Below are 25,346 nucleotides of genomic sequence, written 5' to 3'. Positions count from 1 at the left end.
TCAAACTCCAAACCCGTGGCCGCTCGCTAGCACATCGCTAAGCGAGCCTGTAGCGAGCATTCGCTGAGCCTTCGCCAGGCGAAGCAGAGGCGAACGGGACAGTGGCTGCTTTGTTTCTTTTCTATTATGCCTTATGTCTATCTAACCAAGACTTATTATAATTCTGCATCATTTGGCCTGAGATTATGACTGTTGTGTTGTAGTGCAATTTTCAATTGTACTTTACTTTGATGCTCTAACCCGTGTGTTGAATTGTGCAAAGGTTTACATATTCCCGAGGAAACGGCCGGCTAGGTATCCCACTTTATGTGTGGGAGATCCTTATGGAGATTCACCCTGAATTACTCAATTGATTTTAATGTATTAATTTTATGACGAAGATCCACCCTAATGGCTTAATTGTTCTTAATGTATTGATTTTAATATGGACCTAATTACCTACTTGATTATGGCTACCTAATTAATTGTAAAACTTTGCCTTTAAATAAGTGATCTCGGACCTCTCTTTGTTACCCTACGATATTACGGTATTACGGTCATGTCCCGCGAATGTGGGGATACACTTAGCAAAGACCCTTCGTTTAAATCATCATAGTCCCTCGAATGTTGCCTTTGTCCCTCGATGACCCTTCGGTGTAGCCTACGGTTAAATGATGATCGTCCCTTCGAATGCTAAGGTATCCTCACAACTGTTGCCTTCAATGACCAATCGATGACCCTACGATGACCCTTTTACATCCGAAGCATAAAACTGCTTACTTCTCAATAGTAAGGACAGTTTTACCCTCATAAGGATAGGAAATGCCCGGAAAGACCTCGGATAGGTATAACTCTTAATTGCTTATTCACAATTTAAAACTACTTTTTACACCTTACACCTTTCAAAACCTCCATTAGAAAATCATCACTTGGCATACATTCGCACTAGAATCATTGCTGAGTTATATTTTTCTAAACGACTTTCAAAACTAAACGAGATAGTCACTTTGTATATATTCATACAAGAATCATTACAAAGTTAAATTCTCCTTTTTCAAAACATTTCCTACACATTTCTCAAACACTTTTTTCAAACTAGAAAAACATAAATGATTGAGCAATTAAGAGCCCATGGATAACCATGGATACAAAGGGTGCTAACACCTTCCCTTTGTATAATGTACCTCCCGAACCTAAGAATCTAAATTAAGGTCTTTCCTGTTCTTTTCCACCTTTCCTTATGGGATAAAAGAAAAGTAGGTGGCGACTCTTGCTAACCGCGACATTGCGATTAAAAACACATTAAAGTCAGTTCACCGTATGACACAGGGAATAAACATTAGACACTGCGGTGACACCTGCAAAACAGACAAGGGTTAATATGCATGGTATGCGATGCACTGCTTGTTCAGTTTTAAGGCACCCCCGTTTTGAAAGGGAACACCCTCAAATGAATAAGCATGAGATGTTGGATGCAAATATGCAGATGATGTTATGCAATGCAAAGGCATGTCAATCAGAATTGATGGATCCGCTTGAACATCTGTCAGGTTGCACTGCCTGGAGAGAAATTCACTGAGGAATATAATACAAGACCAAAACTCTGCTCCAGAAAACCGGGTTGGTTGGAGGTTAAGGTTTCCTGAATTTAGCCCGCCCCTCACTGGTAGGTTCTAAGAACAGAAGTTCGTCAGCTTCAGCCCTTCAGTCGCGAATAATACGTTTACCACTGAAGGTTTGGTATTATTACGGGACAAAAGACCTCCATTGACTCCCCTCAACAGGACATCCTATTAGCAAGTTCCCAGTCTCGGGATCCTCGGATTGAGCAGCGAGAATGCGCCCACCATAGCTAACATAATCACGTCTCGGAGAAGAGGCCTCGACTGAGTTCTCGGGAAATGGTCACCAGAGTCGACGATTTCTAGAGGAACATCCTGCCGTTACGGAACATCCGTAAGACATAATATATCCAAAAGAAACCTCGTATGGGTGTGGTTCTTCACGAACGACTTAACGTAGCAACACACCACGCAAGCCTCATAATTATCCACTCTAAAACCTGTGTGTACACTCAAGCCTGGGTAACGGGCTTATCTCTCATAGAACACCCCATCCCAACAAACAAACAAACAAATCCAGCAGATACAACAGATGCATGCAAGCAGGTAAGCAAATAAATGTACAAAAGCATGAACACCCAATAAACAAGAAATCACACAAGCTAGGAGGGACTCGCTTAGGGAAGATGGACCAGCAAGAGGTCAACTTCTTAGTATGTCCCCAGCAGAGTCGCCAGCTGTAGCAACCTGAAAAATACAGTGCGCGAAAAAACAACTGGCGAAAGAAAATGACAGAAGAGTCGCCACCGTGCGTTATTCATCCCAAAGGAGGGAAAGGAAACGCTCGAAGTAAACCTGAAAAACAAAAAGAAAATGACAGAAGAGTCGCCACCATGTGATTAAACATTCAAGGCATAGGTTTCACCCATTCATGCATAATTAAACCCGTGGGCAAAAACAAAATGAAATTCATCTATCATACCTCATACATTCAGATGATCCAAATTAAGAGCATAAAATCATGGGAATGAGGCAAACCTGATGGGAGAGACCGGTTGAAATCAAATGGCATGACTGGGTTTGCAAGGCAATGTTAGGGTTTGCGTGATGAAAGTGTGTGAGTCAGATTGAATTTTTCAGAGCTGCCTGGGGGTTGCTCTGAGTTCTCTGTCAGGTTTCTCTCCAGGTTTTGTCAAGGGTTTTGTTTCAAGGAAACCTCAGAGTATTTTGCTTCTCTTCCTTTTTCTGTCTGATCTCCCTCTTTTATAACCTGATTTTCATGGCTTTGTGGGCTCAAATGAGAGAGGTCCAAGTCCAAGTTTTTTCTATTTTATTTATTTTTTTATTATTATTTTTATTTATTTATTTATTTATTTATTTTTCGTTTTTTTTTTCGTTTTTTTTTTGGATCTAATTCTGATTGACATGATGAAATGCAATATGAAATGCTAAATGAATGCATGAATGAGGGGGGCAAATTTTGGGGTGTTACAGTGTGCACAATGGTGTTTTGTACTGGAAGCAGAGAGTAATGGTACCCCCTACAGGCCATGTAATTCAAGCCATTTTGGAAGAATTTCATTCTTCTATGTTGGGTGGTCATTCTGGTATAGCTCGAACTAAAGCTCGCATTACGTCACAATTCATTTGGCCCTTTATGTCGAAAGATATTCGCTTGTTTGTTTCAAATTGTTTGGTGTGTCAACAAGCAAAGTCCTCCACTGCTGCACCTGCAAGGCTGCTCCAACCACTTCCGATTCCGACCCAAATTTGGGAGGACCTATCCATGGACTTTATAACCGGCCTTCCTCCTTCGCATGGCTTCACTGTGATCATGGTAGTGGTTGATCGCTTATCTAAGTACAACCATTTTGTTCCCCTCAAGATTGACTTTACTAGCTTCAAGGTAGCCGAAGCCTTCCTTCACAATGTGGTGAAACTACATGGCTTTCCTAAGAGTTTGGTGTCCGATCGTGATAAAGTATTCACAAGCTCGTTTTGGCAACATTTGTTCAAACTGAGTGGAACCACTTTGGCTATGAGTTCGGCTTATCACCCTCAGTCCGATGGACAAACTGAGGTAGTCAATAAGTGTCTCGAACTGTATTTACGCTATTTTGCTGGGCAGGTATCTCAGAAATGGGCCAAATTGATCGACTGGGCAGAATTTTGGTATAATTCTTCCTTTCAAACTAGTATTGGCATGACTCCGCTACTGTAGTGGTTCCTTCTCTCCATGATATGTTAGTTGAACGCGACAATACCATTCAACTGTTGGAAAACAACTTACACAGGGCACAACAAGTTATGAAGCGTAATGCTGATTTGAAACGACGCTTTATGGAATTCCAGTTGGGAGATATGGTTTTGGTCAAGCTGCAACCATACCGCCAACATTCAGTGGCTTTGCATCGCAACCAGAAGCTGAGCATGCGTTACTTCGGGCCTTTTCCTATCATTGAGATGGTCGGGCCTGTGGCAGACAGACTTTTACTTCCACCCTCTGCTAAGATCCATCATGTTTTTCATGTGGTCAACTTGAAGTTGTGTAAAGGTGACCACACTACTCAATACTTTCCACTACCATTGCTCACCAATGATATTGGTCCCCTCTTAGTTCCTGAAGCTATTATGGATTCACGTGTGCTCATTATGAAAGGGCAAGACATGCAACAAGTCTTAGTTAAATGGGCTAATTTTCCACATCAGGATGCTACATGGGAAAATTGGGTAGAGTTCAAGACCAACTATCCCAACTTTAACCTTGAGGACAAGGTTAATTTTGATGGAGGGGGTAATGTTATGAGTGAGGGCAGAATAGTCAATATAACAACTGAATCCAATGAGAATGGTGGACACTTGGCACATGATCCTGCTTTTCAGGAGCCAAGACGTGGAATAGAAAGGAGCTCTAACAGAAAATATGCCACTGACTATGTTAAATAGGCCAATGATTGGTTACTAGTGGGGGGAATTGAATGTGGAAGAATATGGCTCTCTTCTCTCTCTGAAGCATATGCTTTTCTAGTACTATTCTTTAGATTTCATCTTTCCGTTTCCTTCAAGGATAATTGTACTGTTGCACTGATTATTAGTACAATTTTTATAACTTTTCCATTGTGCTATAGAATCTGTTAATTGCATTCATAACAGATTACTTATAGCAGTTATATACCCGTCTGCCAAAATAATGTATTGACATGTAAACAGTGGCATATGTACAATATTATTTTTTGTTGCATACAAATAGAAATTCCTAGATCTCACATAATGCACATTCATATTTGTTGGTACATTTACTCAGAATTAGTCTTTATTATAAATAGAAAGTTTAATTTAATTAAGTTTAATAATAGAAAAAGTTGAATAAGTATTATTGGTTATTATAGTTTGTATTCCTTATTGTAATAATAAGAAGTGATCTCACTTGATTAATATTATTAAAGTTATTACTACTTCTTCATTTGGTATCAAAGCTCCATCACAAGGCATGATATAGTGAGTAAACAAGAGTGTTTGAGAGAAAAAACACTAGAGTGACTCAAATATGTGAAATGACTGAATCCAACAATTTTACTGCACCAAATATGCCCAAGTTTGATGGAGATTATGATCATTGGAGTTTGATAACGGAGAATCTACTTCAATCAAAGGAGTATTGGAGTGTTATTGAGTCTGGAATAAAGGAACCAAAGGAGAATGAAGAGATAACTACAACATAACAAAAGGCATTGGATGAAGAAAAACTCAAAGATCTGAAAGTAAAGAACTATCTATTCCAGGCCATTGACAAATCCATCTTAAAAACTATTACCCGGAAAGAAACAACTAAACAGCTGTGGGAATCCATGAAAGTCAAGTACAAAGGAAGCACTAGGGTAAAACGTGCGCAGTTGCAGAGACTTTGACGGACATTCGAAACATTAAAGATGAAGATAAGTGAATCAGAGAATGATTATTTTGGAAGAGTGATGGAAACGGCAAATGACATGAGTAATTGCAGAGAGAATATGAACAATGTGAAAATCGTTGAGAAAATACTTAGATTTTTGATAGAAAACTTCAATTTTGTCGTATGCTCAATTGAAGAGTCTAAGGAGATTGATCTCCTAACCGTGGATGAGCTGTAAATTTCAATACTTGTTCATAAGCAAAAGGTAAGAGAGAAGCGGGGTGAAGAGCAAGTTAAGCATAGAACGCGTTATGGACGTGAGAGAGGAAGAAACAATTTTCAAAGAAGAGGTAGCAACTATGTTAGGGGACGGGAAGAGCAAAGCCATTTGTAAATAGGAGTGCTATTATATATTATCGGTGTAAAAAACAAGGACACTACCAATTTGAATGTCCAAGTCTAGAAAAAGAAGCAAACTATGTTGCGTTTGATGAGGATGAGGAGTTACTCCTAATGGCTCATGTCGAAGTTCAAGATATTAAACACAAGGGGATACGGTTTCTTAATTTTGGTTGTTCAAATCACATGACAGGAAATAAAAAGTGGTTTGTAGAACTAGATGAAAATTTCAGTTGTACTGTTAGATTGGGAAACAACTTAAGAATGTCTACAATGGGAAAAGGAAGTTTCAGGTTTGAAGTGGATGAAATCATTCTAACTGTGAGTGATGTTTACTTTGTACCTGAATTAACCAACCATTTGTTAAGTATATGTCAACTTCAAGAAATATTCCTGATAATAATAATAAAAGAAGGTGCATGCAAAATTTATCGTCCTCAAAGAGGGAAAATTATAGACAACAACATGACTCTGAACCAGATGTTTGTGATTCATGTTATATTAAAACCGCTTCGGCGGAAATGCTTAAAGGTTGATGAGGAGAACTTGGAGAATATATGGCATATGAGGTACGAGCATGTAAATCATAAGTTCATAGTTTCTCTACAAAAGAAACAAATGGTGAAGGGCCTACCAATGTTCAAGGAAATTGAGGGGGTTTGTGAAGTGTGTAATATTGGCAAGCAACACCGAGACAAAATACCATAGAAAAGTAATTGGAGAGCATCAGAAAAACTTGAATTGGTGCATGCAGATCTGTGTGGTCCAATCACTCCAATCTCTCATAGTGGTAAGCGATATTTGCTAGTGTTTGTAGATGACTACTCTCGCAAAACTTGGATTTATTTTCTTGTGAAAAAAGGCGAAACATTTGAGATATTCAAATGCTTCAAGAATCTGGTTGAGAAAGAAGCTCAGAAACATATATGTTGTTTACGAATAGACAGGGGAGGAGAATTCACCTAAAACAAGTTCAATCAGTTCTGCCTAGATAATGGAATTAAACAAAAATTAACAGCTACTTTCACACCACAACAAAATGGGGTAGTCGAATGAAGAAATCGAACAATTATTAATATGATATGTTGCTTACTTACTGAGAAAGAGGTGCCAAAGACTTTATGGGCATAAGTTGCAAAGTGGACAAATCATGTGATTAACAGAAGCCTTACCAAAGCAGTAAAGGAAATGATACCAGAAGAAAGATGGAGTGGACTTAAACCTAGAGTTGCCTATTTTAGGGTGTTTGGATCCATTGCACACATACATATACCTGAGCATAAGAGAACTAAACTTGATGATAGAAGTCGTAAATGTATCTTAATTGGAGTGAGTGATGAATCAAAGGCTTACCGGTTGTATGATCCAATATTATAGAAAATCACAGTAAACAGGGATGTCATATTTGAAGAAGGAGAAAAATGAGATTGGAACGTAAATTCAGAAGAAGAAGAAAAAATTACTCTTGATTTAGGTAACGATGGTAGTGACATAGAGGATTCTGATGAAGAATCATATATAGAAACAAAGGTGAGTAATGCTGGAAACCATGAACATACATTACAAAATGAGGGATGATAACATGAAGAGCAACAACATAAAAAATGACCAATAAGAGAGAGAAAAGCAACAAAATGAGGAACGATAACATGAAGAGCAAATCGATACGGTTATCAAGGCATCTACGTTACTGTAAGTTCTTAACCAAATTGTAGATAATTACAGATACCCATCTGATCATCAAGGACCATACCATGTCACTGTAAGTTCTCAACCAAATTACTTTAGATAACTTATTCTCCCATGGAGCACTCAGTTTTTTATTTTTTTTTCCTTTCCTTTTAATTTTGTGAACTCGTCAGACAATGTTGCTTGTCCATGGTAATTACCAAGGAAATAGAACAATAAAGTTGTCAACTGTGGAAGTAAGGATCACATGGGAGTAAGGATCACATGAACAATTTTGGTTGAGATGGTAGACAAATTATCGAATTAAGTTGTCAATTGTGGGAGTAAGGATCGCATGCACAATTATGGTTGAGATGGTAGACAAATTATCATTGAACGCATACCTGAAAGATTTAGTTGCGTCACCAGTAAAAAGCTTGGCATATGTGATATCTTTCAACAAGAAACATCCAAAATTAGTAGCATCCTTGCTATTGGAGATTATCTTGGAGTGATTGTTCCAGTAGGATATGAAAAGGGTATGCCATTTGAAATTTGCTTTGGATGTTTAAAAGGTTCAGAGTCCAAGTTGATTGAAATTGCTCATTAACAAGAAAATGTATAAGATCTCACATCGGCTTGTTTGTAAATCAAATGAGTGTTTATAAACCTCATTCATACTTGACTTAATGTCATCTTATGTATTAAAGTGAGGCTAAAAAGAAATAGGCTATAAACCAAAAGTATTTCTTTTATAAACTTTAATTAGTTAATTTCTAAAATAATTGAATTAAATTTATTAATTTATTCTATAAAATAATATTAAATAATAAATTTTGCAGTCATCCGTGTCAGGTAATCAAAAATAATTTTTTTTATCCTAATCATCATTGTCACGTACACAAAAGTGGAGGGGACCACAAAAACCAATTGCCACCAAAATTAAGGAATAAGAATAACTGGTTTTATAATAGATGATCAATTATTTAAAACACACAAATTAAGGGATTAAAAATGCATTTAAGTTTTAATTTTAAAATATCTCTTCTACCCTTATGAATCAAATATATTTTGTAATTAAAATTTCTCGTCACTCCAACTCCTTCATATTTTGAACTAAATATTTAGTAATTGAAATCCATTTCCTCCTTTTATCTCCAAACTGACCCCACCTCCTCTTTAGAGGTTATAATTTGTCAAAATTTGGGGTTGAGCTATTAAAAAATTCAAGATCTAAGTTTGACATGATTTATTAACCTATTTAATGATCTATTACATTTTAACATATATTTGAACATATGTAAATAAGTAATTGAATTAATATTTAAATAGAAATTAAAAGATCAACAAGTTTAAATATTTGTTTGCATTGACTTATTCGAATTTACTAAATAATAAGTTTTGTGATAATATTTGTTTGAGAAAATTTATGAAAACAATTTATGACATTGTTCATAAGGTTTTTTCAACTAATTTTCATAAGTTTTGCAATATAATTAAACTTTATTTTTGCATTTTAATTCAATGTATAAAATATGATATAGTTACAATAATAATTTTAGTTGATATCTTTTATGGTCCATGATCTAATCTTTTTAACTAAATAGATTTATAAAAAAAATCTAAATTTTGAAAAAAAATCTAATATGTCATGCGATTAGGTAGATTAGACAATAGAACCTTATTAGTCGATAATGTTTTAAAACCCCGATCAATCTATTGAATCATTCGGTCACTGTTGGACCGCATGCCTTTTAATTCAATTTAAACAAATTAAAAAAATATATATATTCATAAAATATAATTCTTAATATAAATTTCATAACTATAAAATCTATAAAAATAATTCTATAAATTTAATCATTCAAATAAGTTGAATAACAATCTTAAATAAAATTCTAACTTCCAACCATTATAATTAATTGATGCTTATAAATTAATACAATTTGAAAAAGCAATTGTATGATATAATAATATTATAAATTAATTTATAACATAAACAAATATTATGCTCTATATAAATAGTTAAAAATAAAAGATAAAATAGAAGAATAGAAGAAAAAAACATTTGCTAACATAAATTTTTAATTTAAATAATAAAATTTATATTGAAAATAATGTGAAAATATAAAAATGAAATTCTGGTCGAATCACGTCGATTTTCACTTGATGATTTACAAGTATGGTATAATGATTTATCGAACTGGTATCTCCTCCGATTTACAATTTAACCTGTCCAATCGGCCAAAACTGTCCGGATTTAAAACAGTAGTAGATCCCCTATTCCCAGCCTGTTCCTCTCCAAACTAACCATAAGGCACCCTCATCTCCAAAATTGACCATAAGGCACCCTCATCTCCAAAATTGACCATAAGGCATACCAATAATAAGATTCAATAACAGCGGCAAATTATAGGAGAAGAAGAAAAGGGGACCTCAAAATTTTGTCTGATAGTCGTGTGTGTTACGTGTATCCAACTTCTTCCCCGCATTCACCTACACGTTTTCATTACGACTTATTACTCACTTCACTTAACACCTTATCATTCAACTTCCTCTTCTCCCTCTCTACTCACAAACTATATCATTCTTTCATGGCATCTACCACGCGCGTCACTCACTGCGACCTCCGCCCGCCCAAACCATCCTTACGTCCTCTCCCCGAAAAACCCGCCCCGCTTCAGTTTTCCATCCCAAAATCCAAACCAACCGAACCAGAAGGCGCCAACACCAACATCCTCCTGCAACCGCGCCTATGCACCCTCAGATCCTACGGCTCCGATCCAATCGCCGCCGTAATCAAAACTCGTAAACGAGATACGCAAGTTAGCGATGACGTGTCATCATTCTTCGCCACGCTTTCGGAATACATTGAAAGCTCCAAGAAAAGCCAAGATTTCGAAATCATCTCCGGTCGTCTCGCCATGGTAACTAAACCTAACTCTAACTAACACTCAGCGTTACCATTACAAATAATAATTATTAATTTTTCTATTGATGTGGCGGTGCAGATGGTGTTCGCGGCGACGGTTACGGTGGAGTTGGTGACGGGAAACTCGGTGTTCAAGAAAATGGATATTACAGGGATAACGGAGGCCGGTGGAGTTTGTTTAAGCGCGGTTACTTTCGCAGCTTTGTTTGCTTGGTTCTCAAGTGCGCGTTCCAAAGTGGATCGAATCTTCACCGTTAGCTACAATTCCTTCATTGATTCGCTAATTGATCAAATCATCGACGGTTTATTCTATGATGAAATCTGATACACGCTGCACAATAATCATATAGTATAAGGAAGATCCATCTCGTGTACTAGTGATAGTATACAAAGTGTATATGTATATTGTATATTTAGATTATATATTGGATAAATAGAAGATGTAATGTTGCTGCTATGATAAATTGAATCATACACTAATTTAATATTGAATCACGTTTGTATTGTGTTGTTCAATCACCAGTTTAATAATATTATATTACAAGAATCAAATACAAAATGTCTTAACAAAGTTACATGTTTTGCTTGGAAATTCAAAATATATATCAAGAACTTAATGATTTGCATTTTTATATATAATGTAAAAGGAAAATAAGTTTGTAAACTTTGTTTATACAGGAGAATGTGATTTGTATATAACAGCTTATAAAAGTTTAACATTGAACTATGACGCGCTTTCGATTGTTTGAATGCACTCTAGTACGCTCGCCTTCTTTGTCATCGATGATATTAAGGCTTCATGGATTCCCTTGTTGTTTTTCAAGAGAGAAGCAGCAAATAAAACCTGCAAAATTCGAGTTTTTTGAGGATAAAAATGCATAAATATGAGCTTTTGAAATATACTTGCAATGTTATTTTGTGTCTATCTCTTACAGCCCATCTGGTGAGATTTTGTTGCTGATCTTTGCTGAGTTGTGGCTTGGTTCTGTTGATAAACCTCTGTAGGAAGTTATATGTTTTTCAAATTATTATTATTTGATCTAATAAAAGTGAGTAGTTTAATATTAACAATATTTTGGAAATAGAGGTTTTCAAACCTGGAGTGTGAAAAGATCAGCTGATTGACCAATCACCTTGTCATATGTTAAACCTTCTGCTGCTAGTCCAGCCATTGATACAACAGCCAATCTGATAAAAAAAAACAATAAGAATCTGTTTTTTCAAATCATATTCATCTTGGTACTTTGTTCTTAACAAATTATCACAAGTGACAGACATTCCATGTTCATGTTATATCATATCTGCATTTTCTTGACTAAAGCCTCCTGGTAAATACCTATCTAGCTCCTTAGTATCAAGCTGGCCACTATACAGAAGCTTTTCAAGCCTCTCATCAATGAGATTGACATGCTCTTTTCCAATATCCAACGAATATCCAAAAATCGGTAAGCCAAGAAGATAAGCAACTAGAACGAACAAAAGAACAAAAAAAGCCGAGTTATAGAGTGCTTGATGAAATGAAAAGCCAGTACATCTCATACTTTGTGTATATGTATGTATGTATATATGTAAATCAGTCAAAGAATGCAAAAGGGCATTACTCAAAAAGTGTGCTGCTTCATGTCTAGCAATCCTTTCTTGATAATCTGGAAAAACTGTTGAAAAGCTGCTAATAGCTGCTTGGAGAAGCCTACACTAGCATATTAATTAGAGCATTAATGTTATGGCAAACACTGAATCCATACTAAAGAGAGCATTCACTGCTACTTGGTAAACCTAATTCTTACCCAGGCGAAGTGCTACCTATGCCCAAAACCACTAAGGAAATACTCCCAATCAAGTATGGTACAAAGAAGCCCCAATCCTGCATCAATCAGCAACCATTAATCAATGATGGTAAAAAAAGAGAGACTAAATGGAAAATAGCAAGTTATAACTTCAAGGTTAAGACAACATTGTGCTATATGTCTTCAGTATCACATTGCATTTGAAAATCATTAAAAAAATACGCAATGTGATGTCCCAATGAAGCGGATGCGCCTTGATACAGGCTTCAAAGTCTTCACAAAAATTTGCAAGGGATTATAAAGATCTCAAACATAAAATAAGTTCAAAGCACAATAGTCACAATATTTTAACAGCTTCAATGCAACCACAATTTGAAACCATAGATATTATAATTCACATTTACGAATAACACTCCTAGACTTCATCTTGCTTCTAAAAACAAGTCATTGCGCTCATGATCAATGAACACACATACAGAGCAAAACAGAAGAGTGGAGGGCATACATACCCCGGGAAGCTGTCCAGCCAGAATACCTAAGAATCCAGTTGTTCCAACCACAGTAAAGAGAAAAGCTGCCTGCAACACAAAGAGGTCTATGTTATATGCTGGCCTTGGGACAAACTTATTTCTCAAGAAACTCATATGTTATGTATAAATTCCATATGATACTACAAAAGTAAAAAATAAAAAACAATTCTGAAAACTTACATCGTTTCTAACACTAGGAATTGCAAGGTTCTCCGCATTTTTAATCCCTAAAGTTGTCAGCTCTCGAATTGATGTCTGGTGCACAAAATTTGGAAGCATTAACACAGACAACGTCGATAATAATTTTAAAAAATTCGACAACATCTGACATGACACATGTAAGACATCGGACACATGAATTTCTTTATTGCAATGTCTATTGGAATCTATCCAGAACTTGAACATATGTAATGGAGACTAACCGTGCGACGTGAAACATATGGTTGAGAACTCCATTTCTTGGCCCAGCCAATTTGACTGAGTTGATCAAGTGCCTCTTTAACAGCATTGCTATCTTTCTGCACACAAATATTTTATTACATACCTGTTAATTCAGTTTCATAGGATCATAAATGTAAAACAAAAGAATTAATTTGAACATGAATTTAAGAAGATCTTCATACTCCCCATTGTCAAGTATTACATCATGTATGCCTAAAAAAATTTAACGCTCTATTATTACATTATTCAGGTTTTAATTGACATAGAAATTGGGTGGTAAGACCTTTGCAATTGCAGAATCAAGGGTGTTCAGGTCAACACCAGGTGCAGCAGAGGAAGCTCTTGTTGTGAATTTAGGGAGGTTGATGTTGAGGCATCTTGGATGGTGATGATAATGGAAATTATTAATATTATGGTAATAATAGTATGGTTTGTGGAGAGAAGATGAGTAAGACATGGCTGACACCCACATTTTTGTTATCTGTTTCGGTTCTAAGTGTTACTGCCTTATTGGAGGGTGGAGGTTGCAGCAGATAAGGAATAAGGAAGGACTTGAGAGGCTATGTGGGACCCCTGAAGCAACTTCGCTTTTCATTATTACTAGTTTCATTGATCTCTTAAAATAATAATTGAAATTAACAAATCGTAAAATAATAATTAAAAGAAGATCCATAATTCATGGAGAAGAGCTAATTTGGATCTACGGGTGGAATATATGAAATATGATGTTCTAGCATGTGTGCACTGTAACATCGGGCTCTGGTTAGCAGACCATGATGAATGTTGTTTGGTGTGAAATTTTTAATTGAGATTCAATCAGATTTATTGTAGATTATTTAGTAATGTTTGTTTGATTAGTTTGACAACGATTGAAGATCAAACCAGATTTGAATGAATATTTAAATTTAAATATAATAAATAATATCTTAAATTTTATGGAGCATATCAAATTCAACAAGATTCAGCTATTATTCTAGACGCATTTAATTCAGATATCCAAGGGAGAAAAGTCCAGAAGACATTGATATATAAGGAGACTCAATTCTCATGTTTTGTAAGGGTTTTGTGCGCTAGATTAAGATCTTAGTGCCTAGGGTTTGTGAGTCTCTTATCTTTTGTATTCCACGCTAATGTTGCATTAGTGTTGAATCTATTTGTGTACATCACTTTATGTTTCAGTAACTTTGCATAGTTGTTGGTTTGTCTTAGTTGAGTTGTAAACTCAACAATCAATAGAGTTATTATTGAAGTTGATCATTAACGGTTAGTGATTGAGAGAAAGTAATAGGGATTCTCATATTTAGGGGGAGTCTTAAATAGAAAGTCATTAGGATTAGAGTATCCCTAATGACCACTCTATGTTTCAGAAAGTCAATAGGGATTAGAGTACTAATTCGAAGTAGTGAATTTCCTTTTTTGGGTAGAGTACCCCCCAAACGTAGGTATGGTTTTACTGAACTATGTTACCAATCTCATATGTTATTTTATTGCTTTATGCATTGTGTTGTTGCTGCTATTATATTGTTGTCTTACTGGTTTAACAAGTTGTACAAGTTATCCCAACATCGTGTTCAACATCTGTCCTCTTGGGAACGAAATTTTAAATTGGTATCAGAGCAGACACCATGTTCTGTTTGGGTGAACTCTAGAGAGATATTTTATAATCCTATGGACAACACGAAGGATGAATGGTCTATCAACAGACCTACTATTTTGGATGACACCAATTATGGCTATTGGAAAGCTAAAATGGACGTCTTTCTCAAATCTATAGACAACAAAACTTGGAAGGTTATGATAAAAGGGTGGAAACATCCCATGATTACTTTTCAAGATGGTACAACAAGTTTGAAGTCTATAGCTGAATGTATTGATGCAAAAGATAATGAAGCTCTTGGATTGATGCAGAAGACATTCAAAATACTATTTTCAGTGGTGTTTACAATAACATGTTTAGACTGATCAACATATGTACTGAAGCCAAAGATGTATGAGAGATTCTCAAAACTTCCCATAAAGGCACATCCAAGGTTAGAACGTCAAGGTTGCAACTTTTCACTATAAAGTTTGAGAAGCTGAGAATGGATGAAGATGGATCTATCTCTGATTTCAACATCAGATTTAGAAACATTGTCAATAATTCATTTTCCTTGGTAGAGAAGATGTCAGAAGAGAAGTTGGTCAGAAAAATCCTCAAATTTTTGCCTAAGAAGTTTGACATGAAGGTAATAGCTATTGGAGAAGCTTAAGATTTAAGCATCTTGAAGGTTGATGAACTCATTGGCTCTCTTCAAACCTTTAAAGTGACTATAAATGAAAGATCATAAAAGAAGAATAAAAGTATAGCTTTTGTGTCCAACACTGAAGAGGATGAAGATCATGACGGAGAAAATTTTGCAGAGGCTATAGCTCTTGTTAGGGGAAATCTTAACATCTATTTGAAGAAACTTGACAGAAGATGGAGGAAAAATGACCCATACAAGGTGTCAGACATCAGTCCCTTGAACATAGGCAAAATAATTCAATGTCATGAATGTGAAGGGTTTGGTCACATTAAAGTTAAATGTCCTACTTTTCTAAAGAAATAGAAAAAGGGTTTGTCAATCACTTAGACTGATTCTGATGATGAAAGTGAAGGAGAAATATCTAATAAAGTGATGGATTTTACTGGGAAATATGATTCTTGTAGTGAGTCTAGTGATGAAGAGATGTCAACAGAAGAACTTGTTGAAACATATACATAGTTGCTCACTGAATAGAAGGAATCTTGCTTGAGAGAAGAGAAACAAAAGAAGACCATAAGTGTTATACTCCTTGAAAAAGATAAGTTTGGTTCAACCATTACAGGTTTGGAAGAGGAAGTTGCATTGTTAATGTCCAAACTTGACAATATGAACAAATATGTTCGCATGTTGAACAGTGGTTCTAAGATGATATATGAGATATTGGAGATTGGGGAGAAGAAGGCTATATGGTTTGACTATAGTTCCATGAACAAAAAGGTCAAATTCCTCACTAAGAAGTTTGTTGCTCCTGAAAAGAAATGTGTTTCTAATGAAGGACCACATGTCCCAGCATCCCGCTCAACATGTGTCCCCTAATAACAAATGCAAGAAAAAATTATCTTTGAGGTGTCACCATTATGGAAGATATGGCCATATAAGATCCGTTTGCTTTAAACTGTATGAATATCCTCAGTCAAATAGTCAGCCAAGGCATAACAAAAGGAAAGGGAAGAAAACTAGAGCAAAGAAAGTGTGAAAATCCAAGAAACCTGTCACTTTTCTTATAGCTCATACATCTCTTAGAGTTTCCTCTAGAGAATATTGATATTTTGATAATGGATGTTCAAGGCACATGACTGGTGAAAAGATCTATCTTGAAGAGTTAAAACCATACTCTAATAGTTATATTAACTTTGATAATGAAGTTAGAGGAAGAATCAAAGGCATATGCAAACTTGTTAGTCCAGGTTTTCCTTGTCTTGATGTTGTGTTGTTGGTAGAAGGATTAACTACTAACTTGATCAGCATAAGTCAACTATGTGATTATGGTCTAAATGTTAGCTACAACAAGTCTAAATGTATTGTCTCTAGCAAAGATCAAGAGGTGCTAATGAATGGTTCAAGATCCAAAGACAATTGTTATATGTGGATCTCTCAGTCCTCATCCAAGATTAAGAGCATGGTGATGAGAAATTAAGATACAATAACACACCAATGCGAAGCGGATATAAAATTCCCCAGACTTGTAGGAACCTTGAGGATCAACAACAAATATAAGACGACAAATCGAACAAATAAAGGCACAAAAGAACACTGATATTTTTAACATGAAAAACTAGTAAAAACCACGAGTCGTCCACACCAAATAAATAACTCCACTATAATAAATTAAGGGTACAAGAGAGTCTTAAAGTGATTCACAAATTAGCGTTAACAACCGAAAATCACAAAGAAAACTAGCTTACAAATAAGAATAAAAAAGATGAAAAATTTCCAAAATCTGTAGCTTCAGTGTGAAGCAGTTAACTCTCACCTCAAACTTTTTTTTTTGAAATTTGGAATGGTCAAAATTTAGATGCATGTGTTACAAACTTGCCTTCTAAACTTGAGCTCGATTCAACGATTAATAAATTAGGGATCATCGATTTAATGAGACTAGTTGCAGAAAAATGGGAATGAGTTTCTCTCCTATTTTCTCTCTTTTGAATACTTATTTTCTCTCTATTTATCTCAACCCTAAATAGATCCTCTCTACTTAATTAAGTAAAACAAATAGGCTAATCATATTTGGGTATTCCTCCACATAAAAAGGGAGTCCAAACCCATCAAATCTCCCTTCGCAACTACGTGAAGGAAATCCCCAAACCGGCGATATCATAACAAGCTTCAAATTTTTCTCTTGGTAATGCTTTAGTCATCATATCAAAACCATTATCATTTGTATGAACTTTAACTAACTCCAACAATTTAACATCCAAAATATCATATATCTAATGATATCTCACATCAATGTGTTTGGACCTATTACGAAAAGTCGGATTCTTACCAAGATGAATAGCAATTTGACTATCAACAAATAACACATATTTGTATTGCACAAAACCATGCTCCTGCAAAAAATTATTCAATCATAGTAACTTTTTGCATGCTTTGGCAATTGCAATGAACTTAGCCTCTGTAGTAGACAGTGCTACACACTTTTGCAGTCTGGACTGCCAAACCATAACTCCCCCTGCAAATTTAATCATATAGCCCAAAGTGGACTTTTTGGAATTAATTTCTCCATCCATATCAGAGTCAGAGTATCCCACTAGAGTAGGCTTATCTCCTCCAAAACAAAGCCTCGCAGAAGTAGTACCTTGAAGAACCTTAAATCCATTTTACAACATTCAAATGCTCTCTACCTGGATTAGATAAAAATCTAATGACTGTACCAACAAGATGTGTTATATCTGGTCTCGTACACACCATTGCATACATTAAACTACCCACCACAAACGCGTAAGGAACACGTTTTCTATCAAATGTTTCATCTTCACTTAAAGGACTTTGATTAGAACTCAACTTGAAATGAGTAACGAGAGGAGTGCTTACCGCCTTAGAACTTTCCATTCTGAATCTTTGCAACACTCTTTCGATATAATATTCTTGTGACATCCAAAGTTTTTTCTCTTTTCTGTCACACATGATTCTAATGCAAAGAATGTGTTTAACTGCTCCCATGTCTTTCATGGCGAATGAATTTCCCAATTGCTTTATTAACTTGTTAATGCTAGAAATACTTTTTCCTACAATAAACATATCATCAACATGTAACAACAGGATAATGAAGTCATCGTTAGAAATTTTTTTAACACAAACGCAATGATATGAAGTACTCTTATAGTATCTTTATCACACATAACATACTCAAACTTCTTTTACCATTGCCTTAGAGCTTGCTTCAACCTATATAAACTCTTTTTCAATCTACACACATGATATTTTTTACCTTTAACTTGAAAACCATCAGTTTTTTTCATGTAGATCTCTTCCTCTAAATCACCATGAAGGAAAGTTATCTTTCACATCCGTTTGCTCAACCTCTAAATCAAGAGTAGAAACCAAACTCAACACGATTCTAATTGATGACATATTTACAACAAGTGAGAAAATATCATTAAAATCAACACTCTTTCTTTGACAGAAACCTTTCACCACTAATCTGGCTTTATATCTTGGAGACTTAGAGTTGCTCTCATGTTTAACTCTATAAATCCATCTATTTCCAAAGCCCTTTTGACTTTAGGCAGCTTCACTAAATCATAAGTGTGACTATCATACAATGATTTCATCTCATTATACATTGCATCCATCCATTTTTGATTTTCATCACTTTCCATGGTCTCTTGAAAACACTCGGGTTCACTCTCATCACTCAAGGTCACATACTCATCAAAATTATACCTCGTAGAAGGTTATATCTGCCTGTTAGACCTCATAAGTTGAACTTGAGATGATTTTGGAGTTTCACCAAGATTCTCATCCTGTGACATATCTCTCTCCCCTTCACCATCATTTGTTTGAATATTTACCTCATCTCCAAGTTATTGATCATCAACATAATTATATGGCTCACCATTGTGATCATCACCACTAATAGCATCCAGATTATGACTAGATAACCGAACTTGATCAACATTAATTTAAACTTGAATTTAATTAATAAAAATATGATAATGGAAAATATTTAAAAGATTTAATTGTATACTCTTCCAAAAAATAATCATTTTATGTTTTATTAAACAAATGATCATTAAAATCAACACTCTTTCTTTGACAGAAACCTTTCACCACTAATCTGGCTTTATATCTTAGAGACTTAGAGTTGCTCTCATGTTTAACTCTATAAATCCATCTATTTTCCAAAGCCCTTTTGCCTTTAGGCAGCTTCGCTAAATCATAAGTGTGACTATCATACAATGATTTCATCTCATTATACATTGCATCCATCCATTTTTGATTTTCATCACTTTCCATGGTCTCTTGAAAACACTCGGGTTCACTCTCATCACTCAAGGTCACATACTCATCAAAATTATACCTTGTAGAAGGTTATATCTGCCTGTTAGACCTCATAAGTTGAACTTGAGATGATTTTGGAGTTTCACCAAGATTCTCATCCTGTGATATATCTCTCTCCCCTTCACCATCATTAGTTTGAATATTTACCTCATCTCGAAGTTATTGATCATCAACATAATTATATGGCTCACCATTGTGATCATCACCACTAATAGCATCCAGATTATGACTAGATAATCGAATTTGATCAACATTAATTTAAATTTGAATTTAATTAATAAAAATATGATAATGGAAAATATTTAAAAGATTTAATTGTATACTCTTCCAAAAAATAATCATTTGATGTTTTATTAAACAAATGATCATAAATATAAAACCAAACAATATAATTTAAACTTGAATTTAATTAATAAAGATATTCAAAAGATTTAATTATATAATTGTATACTCTTCCAAAAAAAATTATTTGATGTTTTATTAAACAAATTATCATAAATATAAATATACACACATAAGAACAACATCATAAGAATTACCATAAGTTCACAAGATTCCACACAATCATACAAACATTCATGCATGATTACATTAGACACTCAAGTTAGTACACACACGACAGTTATTTAGGCATATACTCCTACTTCCCTTTTTCTGATAATTTGGCAAAGATGTTGAAAGAAGAAAAACTAGATCAGAAGGTATCAAATAACCAGGTGCAAAAAAGAGACTCATACATTGTTAGTGGCAACATAACCATAAACACAAATGAGTACCAACTAGAGTAACATAAGTCAAAGTTATTACAAAACCACAAAAATAAGCCTAAGAACAAAAGGCAAAAAAAAAAACAACTTTAAAACATCTTCAGTTTGATGACATCAATCTTTAGAGCTTGATTGTTCTTCTTCACTTGAGGATTCTGAGTTGTCAGCTTCTCCATCACTTGAAGAATTTTATTTCTCTTCCTCTTCACTATTAGCTTTTCTTCATCCTCAACGTCCTTCTCCTTGGTCATCATTTTCATCAATTTATCCGCATTCCTCTTCCGGATGGTACTTGCAGTAATTGTCTCATGCAGATTGTTTGATACTTCCATTAGCTCAAGTAAGACATCCTTTCTCGTGGCTTTTGAAATTAGAGAAGAACTTTTCCCTTGATGTTTACCATAATTTTTGGGATATGTGTCCCCATTAACAACTTCTTATCAAGGGTCATAGGCCCAACATTTTTGTGTGGAGAGTCTTGAGGATGCAAAATTTTAGGATGTTGCTTCAAGATAATTCCAGGGATCAAGCAAGGAAAAGTTATAGGTAGCTTCACAGGAAAAGTATCAACATGCTTCATGGTATGATCAAACACATACTCTCCAAAGTTCAACTTTGCTTTGGTTCATATTAGGAAGATCTGTTTAGCCAAAGTTGTGGTTAAACTACAACTGTAATTTGTAGGTGCCCAATTAGATGCACCCATTTTATTCAAAACAACAAACTTCACACTCAGTTTTCCACAAGAGAGTAATCCTTTGTTGGGTCATTATTTCATTTCACCAGTAGTTATTTCCTTTGAAATATTATCAATGGAGGTAACTTTTTCAGACCCTGCTGACTTACTTCTTGCCAGATACTCATTAATAATAGAGGGAGAAAACTTCACACACTTCCCTCTAACATAAACCTACTTATACTCTTGACTTCCTACAACATTGAAATCATGTGACATGTTCATAATGAACTCCTTGACTAGCTTCTCATACCAAGGGCCAAGATCAATTACAGTCTTCATCAAACCAGCAACTTTGATCAAGTCCACAATCTCTTTACAGTCAAGAGCTTTGTGTCTAGCTCTCTCTCACAAGCCATTCTTCTTTGATATGCATATTTCCACTTCTAAATACTTGTTTCAGAATGGAATGACATATTATAAAGAGTAACAGCAATAACATTCACAAGAATCCATTTTCCACCATATTTCTCCTTATGGTGGACACAATATCTTGGACATCTGCTTTAGCATCTGTCTCAGAGTCACTTGACTGAACAAGTTTTCTCTTTAGAGAATTATTCTCAATAGGTTTCTCTTCAACCTTTCTTTTCTTACTCACAGGTGTCCTTTGAAGAGTTTTCTTCTTCACAATTTCAATGTTCTTTAGGGAGGACAATTTTTCTTTTTCTCTTTCACCCTTTCAGCCATAGACCTAGCTTTACTCTTCATAACTTTAATAGTAGGTGCTTCGTCAGACTCAGTTTCTTTATCAACATCCACCATGTCTTTAGCTACAACTTTCTCTAGAGGCTTGGTAACACTCTCAATAATCCTCTTCATGATGTTATCGATGGGAATATCATCTTCTTGCTTAGCATGATCAACTTCCACACTCCGTTTACTTTGTGTAGTGTTATACTTTCAAATAACCTTGCCTAGGGCAACAAATTAGGACCGCCCTAGGGAAAGGCAACAACACGAGGTTTCCCGAAGGGAGGTACCTCCTCTCTCTTAAGTTTTCCTCAACTTTGAGTGAAAAAATGTGGGATAAGACGTGTTTTGAATAAGAGAAAGTCATAGTTATTACTGACCCACGTCTCCCTTGGGAATATGGATTGAACTATCCACCTTTTGACTAGGTGGGCGGTGACCTTTTCCAAGAAAAACCTAGGTATCGGGAAGTCCTATAAATATGTTATCCCTCAAATTTGATAGACTCAAAAGTCATACACACTTATTATTACGCAAAGAGTTCCACGCTCATAGTAGCCCTGACATTGTAAAGCTAACCGCCCACCTGCAACCAAGTAGCGCCGACCACCAACAGGGGCTCTCACCTCGTGGAAGCTAATCCCTCAAATAGCCTCACAAATCACCGTAAAGGGCTACTCGCTGCAGTGAGCTAGCTCTCACCGTCCCAACTAGTAATATACCTACTATGGCGTCTGAGTCTCCCTACCCTTGCAAGTGGAACACCCACACACATGTACTTTTTAGACAATACAGTGGCCTCATAGTAAAACTAACATAGGTCACACCTTTCACTCCGATCCTATCATCCTTTTTTTTCTTTCTCTCAGGAGATGACAAACAGGGTCTTGCATGATGCAACAAACATCATCGTCAAAGGTATCTCCAGGAGGAGCCTCTCCAAGGCCGCTCTTCATGATTCAATTAAAAAAAAATCATGATTCAAATCACGCTTACATGTGTTTCTTTATTCTAATCACAAACATCTTGATTTGAATAATCTTGCATTGACATTTAGTTAAAGGCCTGATTTATGTATGTAAAATACATTTTATCGAAGATGATTATTCTAAGAGATGTGCAAAGAATTAATTCTGAGAGACTCAATGACTAGAAATATATACGAAATAAATACATCATCGAAAACTGTGTTGAGGAGATTTCCAAAACTGCATCCTCGAATATATGGTTCTATCAAAGGATCGTGGGGTACATATTAATGTACACGGCATCGAAATCGTTTTGGATCCTAATAAAACATAAGTAAGAAATAAAATAAGAAGAAGTAATATATAATAAAAACATAGATAAGAAATATATATGCAATAAATACGAAATAAGTAAGAAGATGTAATAACATACAAATATCGAGATATTGTTGATTGTTCCTCGATGTTCATCATCCATAGTCAATAGAGATATAATGCTGCAGAGGTTGAGTGTTGCAGAGGTTTAGTGTGGTAAAGATGGAGTGTTGCAAATGATGAGTGTTGTGAGCCTGCTTCAACCCATATAAACTCTTTTTCAATCTACACACATGATCTTCTTTACCTTTAACTTGAAAACCATCGGTTTGCTTCATGTAGATCTCTTCCTCTAAATCACCATGAAGGAAAGTTATTTTCACATCCGTTTGCTCAACCTCTAAATCAAGAGTAGAAACCAAACTCAACACGATTCTAATTAATGACATATTTACAACAAGTGAGAAAATATCATTAAAATCAACACTCTTTCTTTGACGGGAACCCTTCACCACTAATCTGGATTTATATCTTGGAGACTTAGAGTTGCTCTCATATTTAACTCTATAAATTCATCTATTTCCCAAAGCCCTTTTGCCTTTAGGAAGCTTCACTAAATCATAAGTGTCACTATCATACAATGATTTCATCACACTATACATTACATCCATCCACTTTTGATTTTCATCACTTTTCATGGCCTTTTGAAAATACTCGGGTTCACTCTCATCACTCAAGGTCACATACTCATCAGAATTATACCTTGTAGAAGGTTGTATATGCATGTTAGACCTCCTAAGTTAAACTTGAGATATTTTGGAGTTTCACCAAGATTCTCATCATTTGACATATCTTTCTCCCCTTCACCATCATTAGTTTGAATATTTACCTCATCTCAAAGTTATTGATCATCAACATAATTATATGGCTCACCATTGTGATCATCACCACCAATAGCATCCAGATTATGACTAGATAACCGAACTGGATCAACATTAATTTAAACTTGAATTTAATTAATGGAAATATGATAATGGAAAATATTTAAAAGATTTAATTATATACTCTTCCAAAAAAATAATCATTTGATGTTTTATTAAACAAATGATCATAAATATAAAACCAAAGAATATAAGTTAAACTTGAATTTATTTAATAAAAATATTCAAAAGATTTAATTATATAATTGTATACTCTTCCCCAAAAAAATTATTTGATGTTTTATTAAACAAATTATCATAAATATAAAATAAAATAAAATATAATTTAAACTTGAATTTAATTAATGAAAATATGATAATGGAAAATATTTAAAAGATTTAATTGTATACTGTTCCAAAAAAAGTTATTTGATGTTTTATTAAACAAATGATCATAAATATAAAAGAAAAGAATATAATTTATATTTGAATTTAATTAATGAAAATATGATGGAAAATATTTAAAAGAATTAATTGTATACTATTTGATGATTTATTAAATATATGATCATAAAATAAAATAAAAATGAAATGCTCGATTATTACATTATTCAAGTTTGAAATGACATAGAAATTTGGAGATCTTGTTGTGAATTTTGGGAGGTTGTGATAATGGCAATAATAATATGTTTGGGGAGAGAAGATGAGTGAGGCATGGTTGACGATGACACCCACATTTTTGTTATCTGTTTCATTTCTAAGTGTTTCTAGCTTATTGGAGGGTGAAGGTTGCAGCAGATGAGGAATAATGAAGGACTTGAGAGACCAATAAAGCAAAAATTCGAATTAAAAAATAATTTGTTGACAGTGGGATTTGAACCCACGCCCTTTCGGACCAGAACCTTAATCTGGCGCCTTAGACCAACTCGGCCATATCAACTTGTTGTTTATTTGTTCAAAACAACGTCATTTAAACGTTGAATAATGCAAGAATGTTTTTCAAATCCTGCAGCACCTCTTACTTCTTACTTCTGCATCTAATCTAAGTTCCTTAATGAACCCAAATAAAAATCAATTCTAACACTAACATTTTTAAATTACTATTTCTAAAAAGTACACATTTATTACTAGAGATTGGATTCATGTCTTGATATATTCAATTTTATTCTTTTTATTGTCTTTACATAT

General features: G+C 34.8%; 2 protein-coding genes and 1 non-coding gene across 3 annotated transcripts; 1 reads left to right on the top strand and 2 right to left on the bottom strand.

The window, feature by feature from the left end:
• The first annotated feature begins 9,739 nt into the window (after nt 1-9,739).
• LOC127105475 (stress enhanced protein 2, chloroplastic) lies at nt 9,740-10,924 on the top strand. The gene is made up of 2 exons (XM_051042663.1): nt 9,740-10,427; nt 10,512-10,924. The coding sequence occupies exons 1-2, from the start codon at nt 10,095-10,097 to the stop codon at nt 10,755-10,757; spliced, it is 579 nt and encodes a 192-aa protein (XP_050898620.1). The 5' UTR covers nt 9,740-10,094; the 3' UTR covers nt 10,758-10,924.
• A 111-nt stretch (nt 10,925-11,035) lies between these two features.
• LOC127105474 (uncharacterized) lies at nt 11,036-13,778 on the bottom strand. Its single transcript, XM_051042662.1, has 10 exons — nt 13,474-13,778; nt 13,172-13,267; nt 12,930-13,004; nt 12,729-12,797; nt 12,220-12,296; nt 12,034-12,122; nt 11,769-11,898; nt 11,530-11,620; nt 11,366-11,431; nt 11,036-11,276 (listed from the first exon to the last, which is right to left on the bottom strand). Exons 1-10 carry the CDS (start codon nt 13,660-13,662, stop codon nt 11,157-11,159), a joined length of 1,002 nt encoding a protein of 333 aa, XP_050898619.1. The 5' UTR covers nt 13,663-13,778; the 3' UTR covers nt 11,036-11,156.
• An 11,239-nt stretch (nt 13,779-25,017) lies between these two features.
• Nucleotides 25,018-25,098, bottom strand: TRNAL-AAG (transfer RNA leucine (anticodon AAG)). Its single transcript has one exon. It is a non-coding gene; the product is annotated as a tRNA-Leu (tRNA).
• Between the last annotated feature and the right edge of the window lie 248 nt (nt 25,099-25,346).

This window comes from Lathyrus oleraceus, chromosome 7 (genome assembly GCF_024323335.1).
Source record: "Lathyrus oleraceus cultivar Zhongwan6 chromosome 7, CAAS_Psat_ZW6_1.0, whole genome shotgun sequence".
Taxonomy (NCBI): domain Eukaryota; kingdom Viridiplantae; phylum Streptophyta; class Magnoliopsida; order Fabales; family Fabaceae; genus Lathyrus; species Lathyrus oleraceus.
Note: the sequence above shows the minus strand (reverse complement) of the source record. Positions and strands in the feature narration are given on the sequence as shown.

What these genes read in the sequence shown, in the direction of transcription:
- LOC127105475 (XM_051042663.1), top strand. Translation starts at nt 10,095, where the DNA reads ATGGCATCTACCACGCGCGTCACTCACTGCGACCTCCGCCCGCCCAAA. An exon ending in TCTCCGGTCGTCTCGCCATG is followed by an intron (nt 10,428 to 10,511) that starts GTAACTAAACCT and finishes GTGGCGGTGCAG; the next exon opens with ATGGTGTTCGCGGCGACGGT.
- LOC127105474 (XM_051042662.1), bottom strand. Translation starts at nt 13,662, where the DNA reads ATGTGGGTGTCAGCCATGTCTTACTCATCTTCTCTCCACAAACCATAC. An exon ending in TTGATTCTGCAATTGCAAAG is followed by an intron (nt 13,268 to 13,473) that starts GTCTTACCACCC and finishes ATTTGTGTGCAG; the next exon opens with AAAGATAGCAATGCTGTTAA. An exon ending in AAAATCTCACCAGATGGGCT is followed by an intron (nt 11,277 to 11,365) that starts GTAAGAGATAGA and finishes CGAATTTTGCAG; the next exon opens with GTTTTATTTGCTGCTTCTCT.